The 12,024-nt window shown below is 42.8% G+C and overlaps 1 protein-coding gene across 1 annotated transcript in view; it reads right to left on the reverse strand.

The window, feature by feature from the left end:
* Positions 1–12,024, reverse strand: part of WDPCP (WD repeat containing planar cell polarity effector) — a 422,579-nt gene that overhangs the window by 231,418 nt on the left and 179,137 nt on the right. Inside the window, exon 9 of the mRNA XM_075339251.1 lies at positions 1,169–1,360. Within this exon, the coding sequence (XP_075195366.1) occupies positions 1,169–1,360 (192 nt within the window). The remainder of the gene's footprint in view (positions 1–1,168; positions 1,361–12,024) is intronic.

Genomic DNA, 12,024 nt, shown 5'->3' on the forward strand with positions numbered 1-12,024 from the left:
CTGCACTTGGGGACATTTTCAAAGTTTTCCCAAATTTTCAGACTGACTGACCTTCATTTCTTAAAGTAATGATGGCCACTTGTTTTTCTTTACTTAGAATTTGTATTATGGCAAGAAAAAAGCAGCTAACAGTCTATTCAGTAGGACTATCAGCTGTGTATCCACCAGACGTCTGCACAACACAACTGATGGTCCCAACCCCATTTATAAGGCAAGAAATCCCACTTATTAAACCTGACAGGGCACACCTGTGAAGTGAAAACCATTTCTGGTGACTACCTCTTGAAGCTCATCAAGAGAATGCCAAGAGTGTGCAAAGCAGTAATCAAAGCAAAAGGTGGCTACTTTGAAGAACCTAGAATATAAGACATATTTTCAGTTGTTTCACACTTTTTTGTTAAGTATTTCATTCCACATGTGTTAATTCATAGTTTTGATGCCTTCAATGTGAATCTACAATTTTCAGAGTCATGAAAATAAAGAAAACTCTTTAAATGAGAAGGTGTGTCCAAACGTTTGGTCTGTACTGTATGTATATAAGAGCCCAGGCCACGCTGTATAACATAAAAACACTTTTAAAATACTTACCTAAGGGGCGGTCCGGTTTGATGGGCATCGCTGCTCTCTGGTCAAGCACCTCCTCTCTCCAGTCCGGCAACTCTTCTCTACAGTGATTGCTGTCCTCCTTCTTCTGAAGCCCATGTGCATGACGCATTCTGTGCTATACACACTAGCCGACATTGAGGTCCTGCGCAGGCGCATTTTGATCTGCCCTACTCAGGGCAGATCAAAGTATTGTAGTGCCAATGTTGGGGTGGTCTTTATCATTTCCTTGCACCTGCTTATTACAGTACTTTGATCTGCCCCCAGCAGTGCTGATCAAAGTGTGCCTGTGAAGGACTGCAATGTCGGACTGGGCTAGATAGGAGGACAGAGATCGCCGCAGAAAGGAGGCGCCAAACCGGAGAGAGGAGGCGCAGGACCGGAGAGCAGCGACACCCATCGGACCGGACCGCCCCCCCTCCGCACTTTCAGTTATAACAATATTCAATAATGCAAAAATCAATTATGCAGATACCGAAATGGGGAAGGAGAGTGCCATGAATGTAGGGAGGTAGGTGTCGTTAGATTGATTACAACTTCATATACCATGGCAAGTTCATCTCACCTCCAGTCTGCTACTAGAACAGCCTAACAGGACTATGTTAGCCCGGTCTTTGTCACTTGACATTGGAGTCCAAGGCCAGACGTCATCTTCGGGCACTTGCCACCAACAAATGGCAAGATCCTGTACACAGTTTACTGCAAGGCGACGATTGAGGATGCGAACCTTTGGTCCTGGTATATCAATATATGTGATCTATAGGGGAAAAGAAAGATAAAAAAAAGCTTGTGATGTCCATTACATTCACTAAATTCCTAAAGAAATATACAATTTTCTCTGTAGTATCTAATTTTCACTCTCTCTCTAACTAAAATAGCCATACATATAAGGCTCCATTGACGTCCAGTAATCATCCACTAGAACAAAGCCAGCAGCAACACGTTGACAAAAAAGTTGTGCAATAACTTTTTTGTCTGGCTAAAAAACAAAAAAAAAACTTTTTTTTGTTTTTTTCTATTGAAGTCTATGAAAAACATCCGTTATTGTTATTTAGCCATTCATTTTGCTTTAATTTGAAAAGGATCCATTTTTTGCTTTCTGGATAAGTTTAAGATGGAAGATAACAGATGGCTATTTAACAGATCCGTTTTCCATAGACTTCAACATTAAAAAAATGGATCAAGTTGAATTTAGTTTTTTTGAAATGGACAAAATGCTGCTAATTACATGGCCATAAGTATTCAATGACAACAGGCAAAGGATGGTCCAACATTACATGACGTCTTCATTACACTCAGTGACAGTATGCCATCGGTTGACTACAACAATCAAATCTCACTTTATGAATATACAGTACACTAGAGTTCAAAGGTTTAGCGTCACTTAGATATTTCCTTATTTTTGTAAGAAAAGCACTTTTTTTTTTTCAATGAAGCTATCATTAAATTAAACAGCAATACACTCTATACACCATATTCCAAATTATTATGCAAATTATATTTTTCTCTGATTTTCCTAAATGGTCGGTGCAAATGACAGTCTAATAAAAGTCATCACCCGTTTGAGTATACATCTAATTTTATTGAAAAAAACTCACATTGATAACAGTATAATCTTCAAAATTAAAAAAACCCTCAAAATGCACTGATTCAAATTATTAAGCACAGTAGAGTTTCTAAACATTTTATATGTTTTAAAGAACTGAAAGTGCTCATTTGTGGAATTTGCAGCATTAGGAGGTCACATTCACTGAAATAAAAAGCTATTTAAATCCAAAACATCCTAACAGGCCAAGTTACATGACTTCTTTGATATCACCTTCACAATTCTTGCATCCATTGAACTTGTGAGTTTTTGGAGAGTTTCTGCTTGAATTTCTTTGCATGGTGTCAGAATCGCCTCCCAGAGCTGCTGTTTTGATGTGAACTGCCTTCCACCCTGATAGATCTTTTGCTTGATGATACTCCGAAGGTTGTCTATACAGTTGAGGTCAGGGGAAGATGGTGGCCACACCATGAGTTTATCTTCTTTTATTCCCATAGCAGCCAATGACATAGAGGTATTCTTTGCAGCATGAGATGGTGCGTTGTCATGCATCATGATAATTTTGCTTTTGAAGGCACGTTTCTGCTTTTTGTACTATGGAAGAAAGTTGTCAGTCAGAAACTCTATATACTTTGCAGAGGTCATTTTCATACCTTCAGGAACCCTAAAAGGGCCTACCAGATGTCTCTCCATGATTCCGGCCCAAAACATGACTCCTCCACCTCCTTGCTGACATCGCAGCCTTGTTGGGACATGGTGGCCATCCACCAACCATCTACTACTCTATCCATCTGGACCATGCAGGGTTGCTCGACACTCATCAGTAAACCAGACTGTTTGAAAACTAGTCTTCATGTATGTTTGGGCCCACTGCAACCGTTTCTGCTTGTGAGAACTGGTTAGGGGTGGCCAAATAGTAGGTTTATGCACCATAGCAAGCCTTTGAAGCATCCTACACCTTGAGGTTCAAGGGACTCCAGAGGCACCAGCAGCTTCAAATATATGTTTGCTTGTTTGTAATAGCTTTTTAGCAGCTGCTCTCTTAATCCGATGGACTTGCCTGGCAGAAACCTTCCTTATTCTGCCTTTATCAGCACGAACACGTATGTGCCCAGAATCAGCCACAAATCTCTTCACAGTACGATGATCACGCTTAAGTTTTCGTGAAATATCTAATGTTTTCATCCCTCGTCCAAGGCATTGCACTATTTGATGCTTTTCAGCAGCAGAGAGATCCTTTTTCTTTCCCATGTTACTTGAAAACTGTGGCCTGCTTAATATTGTGGAACATCCAGTTTTCCTTTTATTGGGCTCACCTGGCAAACTAATTATCACAGGTATCTGAGATTGATTTCAGTGATTCAAAGAACCCTGATCCACAATAACATCAATGAGTTTCATTGAAAAAAAAAAAGAATTGCTATGACACTTAAATCCAATTTGCATAATAATTTGGAACATGGTGTACATTGTTAATGTGGTAAATGACTATTCTAGCTTCAAACGTCTGGTTTTTAATGCAATATATACATAGGTGTATAGAGGCCGCCCAACAACCACCACTCGTGTTCTAATTACCCGATGTGTACTCCAGCTACGTGTGCAGGGAGCAGGAGCCGGCACTGGCAGTGTGTGAGCGGCGGACGCTGGTAACGAAGGTAAATATCAGGTAACCAAGGGAAGGGCTTCTTGGTTACCCGATGTTTACCGTGGTTACCAGCGTCCGCTGAAGCTGGCTCCCTGCTCACTGCACATTTAGTTGTTGCTCTGTCGCTGTCACACACAGCGATCTGTGCTTCACAGCGGGACAGCAACAACTAAAAAATGGTCCAGGACATTCACCAACAACCAACGACCTCACAGCAGGGGCCAGGTTGTTGCTGGATGTCACACACAGCAACATCGCTAGCAACATCGCTGCTACATCACAAAAGTCGTGCCTCAGCAGCGATGTTGCTAGCGATGTTGCTTAGTGTGACGGTACCTTTAGACACACATCCGTGCCGCCGGTACGTGTTTGGCAGTTTTTCACATACCGGCGGCACGGAGACACGTAGACCTATGTTTTCATTATTGTTTGGACACACGTAAGTATTTTAGAACGGAACGTGTGTGATTTTATAACGCTGACATGTCCACGTATCCTCCGGCAGCATGGGTGTCACACGGCCCGCACCCGTACCACACGGATGTAGTGTGGATGCGGTTCCGTGTGACACGCGCCGGAGAACACGTGTCATTTATTTAAAAATAAAAAACACATACTCACCTCCACCAGCCCCGCAGATTTTTCGGCTGCAAAATGTTCCTGCCGGCCGCCGCTCATTATGAGTGTGTAAAGGAGGTGGGCGTGCTGTCACAGGCGCTAATCTCCGCCCCTCCGCTCGGCTGGAAGCAGCATCAGCGGGGAGTGGGCGGGGCTGGAGCCGAAGACCAGAACCCTGGATAGCAGCGCGGACCACGTGAGTATGCAAATTACCGGTTCTCCATGTGCTATTGCGGATAGCACACGGAGAACACACGTGGACCGCACGTACCCGAGACACGTAATTACCACACGCAACACGCAGGGAAAATACGTGTTTCGCGGCACATGTGTGTTTTTAACGGATGTGTGTTGGAGGCCTGAGCCAGTTGAAAATCTGGAGCATTACATTTGTTGGTTCCATTAAACTCTCAAAATGGCCAGAAAAAACGAACTTTCATGTGAAACTCAACAGTCTATTCTTGTTCTTAGAAATGAAGGATATTCCATGTGAGAAATTTCCAAGAAACTGAGATTTCCTACAACGATGTGTACTACTCCCTTCAGAGGAGAGCACAAACAGGCTCTAACCAGAGTAGAAAGAGAACTGAGAGTCTCTAGTTTGAGAAATAGACGCCTCACAGGTCCTCAATTGGCAGCTTCATTAAATAGTATCCGCAAAACGCCAGTGTCAACGTCTACAGTGAAGAGGCGGCTCCAAGATCCTGGCCTTCAGGGCAGAGTGGCAAAGAAAAAGCCATATCTGAGACTGGCTAATAAAAGGAAAGATTAATATGGGCAAAAGAACACATTGGACACAGGAAGATTGGAAAAAAAGTGTTATGGACAGACAAATCGAAGTTTGAGGTGTTTGGATCACACAGAAGAACATTTGTGAGACGTAGAACTGAAAAGATGCTGGAAGAGTGCCTGACGCCATCTGTCAAACATAGTGGAGGTAATGTGATGGTCTGGGGCTGCTTTGGTGCTGGTAAAGTGGGAGATTTGTACAAGGTAAAAGGGATTTTGAATAAGGAAGGTTATAACTCTATTTTGCAATGCCATGCCATACCATGTGGACAGCGCTTGATTGGAGCCAATTTCATCCTACAACAAGACAATGACCCACAGCACACCTTCAAATTATACATGAACTATTTAGGGAAGAAGCAGGCAGCTGGTATTGTATCTGTAATGGAGTGGCCAGCCCAGTCACCAGATCTCAACCCTATTGAGCTGTTGTGGGAGCAGCTTGACCGTATGGTACGCAAAAAGTGCCCATCAAGCCAATCCAACTTGTGGGAGGGGAAAGCATGGGGGGAAATATCTCCAGATTACCTCCGCAAATTAACAGCTAGAATGCCAAAGGTCTGCAAAGCTGGAATTGCTGCAAAGGAACATTCTGTGACGAAAGCAAAGTTTGAAGGAGAAAATTATTATTTCAAGTAAAAATCATTATTTTGTAACCACGTCAATGTCTGGACGATATTTTCTATTCATTATGGAACTCATTTGATAAATAAAAGTATGATTTTTCATGGAAAAGACAAAATTGTCTGGGTGACCCCAAACTTTTGAACTGTAGTGTATGTTATGATTGAACTCATCCATTTTTGTTCACTGTAGACAAGTTGGGAAAAGGATTGGATTTGGACCATGGGAACATGGGTTCCTGATTATTGGCCTCCATAATTCTCAATTCATGGCTTAGATCTGTAAAATCTGTTTTCAATGATCAGTGAAGACAGATTTTCCCATTACTGACATAGGACATGACAGTTGGTACATTTAAAATTCTATGGAGAAAGGTAAATGGAGGAGCTAGAGACATTGTGATTCAAGTTCTCCTAAAACAACAGTTACAGATCTCCATTGAACTTTATGAGCACCAACTGTCATCTCCTAACTCAGTAATGGGAAAGTCTGTAGTCACCAAAGACAGATTTAACCAGTGAAATGAGAACTTTGAGGATGAAAGATTAGTCTAGGATGAGAGAGAAGCAGCTTTCTCTAACATCATATATTACAGCATTTCTTGTTTTCATTATTCTATGGGGGGGGGGGGGTTAAAATGATGTTTACTTTTTAAGCTTTCCTGCAACTAATGTTGACTCTTACATTTTTCATGGACGCCATGAAATGGACATACTTAACACTAGGCAAAACCACTGTCATCAAGGAACAAAATTGTCACCCTAGTGGCACCTATAGATAGCTACTCTGCAGATAGATCTCAGGTTTTTCATACAAGACTATAGATATTAGTTAGATGAATGTTTCCGCTCATTTGCCAAGTGTAAAACACACAGCATTTTACAGAACCAGGAAAGTGAATGAGATTTCTGAAATCAAATGCACATGCTCTTTTATTTTTGCCTTGTTGATTTGAACTATGAAAGTGTTGTTTTTTTTTTAATCTGTAGCATGTCACTTTTTTCAGTGTTTTCCACTAATAAAAATGAATAGGTAACAAACCCAAGTAAAAATGGATCAAAAGCGCATGTACAGTTTATACTAGTGATGAGTGAGCATGCTCGGCACTGCTCGTTACTCGATAAAGCATTGGGGTGCTCGGGTACTCGGCCGAGTATCGAGAGTGCTCATATAGTAAGAATTTCTTCCTACAACACCTTTAGGCTAGGGCCCCACTTTGCGTTCTCCTACTTGCAGTTCTAAACGCACGTTTTTGGCTTAATTGTTTTGACCACAGTTGCCTCTTTCAGAAATTTAGCGCTGAAAACGCATGCGTATTTACCGCGTTTTAGATGCGTTTTCAGCGCTTTTTACCTGCTTTTCCACCTGCGTTTTGATAGATGCGTTTTGAACATCATGACACTGCTAAATAAAGTTGAAATAGTCAAACTCAATGAAAAAATTTGAAAAAAAGAAACAAATCTATATTTTTGTGAAAAATAATGAAAATAGATTAATTTAATAAAATTATAGCGGTAATATGATATTTAATGGAAAAATAGCAATAATTTATTAAAATTCTTATTTTTAATTGTCGGACTGTGTGTGTGTAAAGGGACATATGAAATCATTATTTTGAAGTCCAAAACGCATGTTTTCAGCACTGGAAAAGCAGGTAAAACGCAGGAATTTGCTGGAATCTTGGTTTTTGCCATTTCTCATTGACTTCAATGTTAGAAAAACGCACCCAAAATGGCAAAAACAATTGACATGCTGCTTCTTCGAACGCATGGTTTTTGCCACAAAATTTGCAAATTAAACGCAGCGTTTTAAAACGCAAAGTGGGGTCAGAAATTTCACAATTTCCATAGGATAACATGGAAAAACAAAACGCAAGCCATTTGGCCATAAAACGCTGCTGCTCAAAACGCTGCAGAAACGCAGGTTAAAAACGCAAAGTGGGGCCCTAGCCTTATACCGGGGTCCCATTCCCAGAAAGGCAAGTACACACCCTATTATACTATTATACCTGTCTTTAGACAAAACCTCAACATCAGTTCACTTTATTTCTAACATTACATTTTACTCTATTTTAAGCATGTTAGTCATTTGTTTCCCAGCATAAACATTGGTACATCATCAGCACGATACTTATTGACCGCAGGGTGAGGCACTTATCCAAGCACCACTTGCAGGTAACTTTACATTTGTGTTCTGTCACATAGTGCAATAGTCCATAAATTCTATATATCATAAAAAGTTACTATAAACTACGTGTCCATAAAAAAAAAAATTAATTCTTGGATTCTTGGACACATTAGCCCCTTTTCATGCCTGATACAAACAGATATAATAGATAATTTGTGACTCCATACTTTTCCAAGACACTACTATTACAATTTTCCTACCTGACAAAGTTTATTACAATTGCAGACTTAAAATTAAAAAGGTTGTTCATTACCCTGATTCGGTTACAGGTTTTTATGGCCAGAAATGCCTAGAGATATTGTCCCTAAAGATCCCCATTGATATTTTCTGCCAATTTCAAGTTTTCTGCCTTACCGATTCTCTCTGCCCTGATGCCAGCTCTGCGGTCAGTCATCACCTCCCTTCTGACTACATTTCTCTCGAGCCCTTGTGCTGGAATTCAAGCCATAAGTCAGCACACCCCTGTAACTCCGCCTAATCCTCTCCCACTCCTCCCCCAGAGTCACACACAGCCTCAGCACCATCTTCTATAAAGTACACTGTAAGGCCTGAAACACAATTCCGCAAAAAACACGTGCGTGTCTCGAGTTCCAGTTTTTCGGGTCCGTGATCCGTTTTTGATGTCTGTTTCTCCGGTACGTGTGACATTTGTGTGATGGCGTATGCTCGCCGTGCATGCATGTTGAATGTCCGTGTATGCGTGAGATACATAGGTGTGATGTCCGTGTTCAGTCCGTTTGTCTTGATCCGTTTCTGATGGAAATGGACGATGAAAATGTCTATTCATGAGATTCTGTTGAGTCTAATTGTACTATCAGCTGCCATAATTTCTACTATTTGGTAACCTTTGTTTAACCTCATTTAAAAGGGTTAAGGCCCAGTCACATTTAACGACTTATCAGCGATCTCCAAAACGATACGACCTGATAAGGATTGCAGGTAAGTCGCTGGGAGGTCGCTGGTGAGATGTCACACAGTCAGACCCTAACCAACGACGCAGTAACGATCATCGACCTGTATAACAATCTCGGCGGGCGTTGGGACCGTGTAAGGAGGTCGTTGGTAGGCGTCATACATAACGAGATCGCTGACGAGATTGTTGCTGTCTCACAGAAACGGTGACTCAGCAACGATCTCGATAAGCGATCTCGTTGTGTGTGACGGGACCTATAAAATAGCTCAAAACTATTAACTACTACAAACGCGCATGGACGGTACGGGTAACACACGTACATGCTACGTGTCACGTACGTGCAGGCACAGACCCATTGACTTTAGCGATGCTGGAGAAACACGGACATGTCAGCCGTGTGATAAAACGCACACATGAACAATCCACACAGACACACGTTCCGTGTGGATTTACATGTGTGTGCCTGTTACCATAGGGTAACATTGGTGCACGTGTGCTTATGCCGCCGATACGTGTCAAAAAGTCCCAAACACGTACCGGCGGCACAGAAGTGTGTTGCAAGCCTACAGAACACCAGCCCTGCCAAAATATACTCGCCCGCTCTCACAGCAAGCCGTGCCCACCCATCAGTTGTCTGATCACAGATCTTAAGGAGATTTTGAGTTGATATTATAGGAAGTCAGGAGATTCTCCGCCACAGATCATGTGACCAGTAGAACAGCTCAGGTTACAGAAATATTTAAGAAAGCAAAAAAATTACAAAAGGGCTTAAGTGATCACTAAGTGACACATCGCTGGAAGCAGGGTCTTTGCCCCTATGGTATGCTGCTCTCAGAGTAGGTGGCAAAAACCTGGTGACAGATTCCCTTTAAGTTCCGTGCTATAAAAAATAAATTAAAAAAATAGGTCTTTTGTAACAGAACATGCAGTGCAAAATGTCAGTAATTTCCTGTGTGATGCCCCATTGTACTCCGTTATTACGTCCTGTCTATATTTGTCAATCAAATGTTATCCTAACCTGCCTCACTGATGACATCTAGTCTTGTATCACCTTGTTATGTGCCATGGTCCCCCAGTCAATGCTCAACTTTCATATGGTTATAAATTTGTAAGACCTGTTAACATTTACATATATAGGTTAGAAGACTGTGGACTTTTCCTTGTTATGCTGCCACCTGCTGTCAAAACAAAGAACAGCGGGCACAAACCCCCTGCTGCTTGATTTACTTGGTACAGTCCTGAACAGGATGTGAAGAGGAGCTAGTTTTGTTTGGTAGCTGTTTATGCAGAGAGGTGTGTGTTCGGACGTGCTGAAGAAGGCAAGGACGCATTCTGCCCTGCTGAACAAGGTCCAAGTACCTGAGTGTTGCGTGACATCTCCCCAAGACACAGATCCAAGAAAGGCTGGATGTGGAGCGAGGTGCCAGACAGCACGGGCAAATTACAGATCCGGGACAAAGACTGAACTTTAGAGGTGTCTGCGGAGGAATACGGGCCCCAACGGTGACGAGGTACCCCACGCTGAAACCTGCAGTTAAGTGTGCACACTACTTTTAGTTAGGGACAGATAGGAAAAGACTCTGCACTGTGTTATACAAGTAAGGTAACAAGGACCCTGCAGGTTTTTTTTGCTTAATAAGGATTTTTGTGTTTTGCTTTTGGGAGTACAATCTGAGGCTTCCCACCCTTGACAAGCTATTCAAAGTGGTTGTATGTATATTACATTATATCTACTGCTGTGCACCTTCCCGCTTTTCTTCTTCTCCTTTCCTTCACTATTCCTCCACCTGTGTTGTGCAATATGTTATTAAATTTGCATTGATTAACCCCTGTGGTTCCGTGCAGTCCTTGCGTATCCCGTTACCTGCAGGTTATTACATTTGGCGTAGTCGGCAGGATACGCAGGCTGGTACGGAACAATGGACGGACAGGGGGGTGTCGCTGATGGAGGTGTTCTAATACAACCTGATGGGGGAATACCAGCAAGGCAGCTGTCCCTGGGGGCTATGCTGACCCATATACCAAAATTTACTGGCAACAATGTACCTCTCCATGACTGGGCGCAGAGAGTGAGGGGCATGTTGAGAGTAGCAGGAGTGACTGCAGAAAATCAAGGGGAGATATTGTTGATTGCCCTTGAAGGCCATGCTCAAAAGACTATTTTATTGCGCCCTGAGAGTGAACGAAAGACGTTAGAGCAGGCGGTGAAGATTCTTGAGAGAGTGTATGGCGGGAAACCAGAAGCAGGAGATTTACAGGCGCAACTGTTCTACAGGCTGCAGGGTGAAGAAGAAGGTCTGCCACAGTATGCAAATGCACTCCAGAGAATAATGAGACCAATGCTTACAGCAGAGCCAGAGCTAGCACAAACCCCCGGTTATGCTGACCGTACCCTACGAGATCAATTCCTCCGTGGGTTACATAACCCCAAGATCAAAGGTGCCCTCCGTCAACGGCTCAGGGTAGAAAACAAACTAACTTTCCAGCAAATATTGGAAGAAGCAGTCTCCCGCGCACAAACTGAAAATTGCGACCCGCAGAACGCCTGGGGAGAAGTTTGTATGCATAAGATAGTCCCGGGTGAGAAAAACCGAGAACCGAGCCAACTTGAGGCTAAAGTGGATCAGTTACAAGAGACGGTTACTGCTCTACAAGAGTTGCTGAAGAATATGCAAGCCCCGGCGTCAGAAGTAAGAACGACAGCACTGCGGCCAAATACCCGCACGCATACCTATCAAGAAGAGAGGGGACAGATCGAGCAGAGACGATCGAGACCCGCTGGAGAGTACCAGTGTTGGAACTGTGGAAATCAGAACCATTTATTCCGACACTGTCCGGAGAGGAAGACGTCTCAAGAAAGACTGCCGTTAAACTAGTGCCTCCCTCCATGGATGGGCACATGGCGGGGAGACCAACTGAGCTTAGAGAAAACCAACGCCCTGAAGATATAGCAGCCAGCACGCCGACAATCATGGCCGAATTTGAAGGGAAAGAAGTAAGATGCTTGATGGATACTGGGTCCCAAGTGACCACCATGCCAGAACAGTTCTTCTACCAACATTTTGGACAAACTGTATCCATTGACAAAGGGGCACA

The sequence above is a fragment of the Anomaloglossus baeobatrachus genome, chromosome 3 (assembly GCF_048569485.1).
Source record: "Anomaloglossus baeobatrachus isolate aAnoBae1 chromosome 3, aAnoBae1.hap1, whole genome shotgun sequence".
In the NCBI taxonomy this organism is placed as follows: domain Eukaryota; kingdom Metazoa; phylum Chordata; class Amphibia; order Anura; family Aromobatidae; genus Anomaloglossus; species Anomaloglossus baeobatrachus.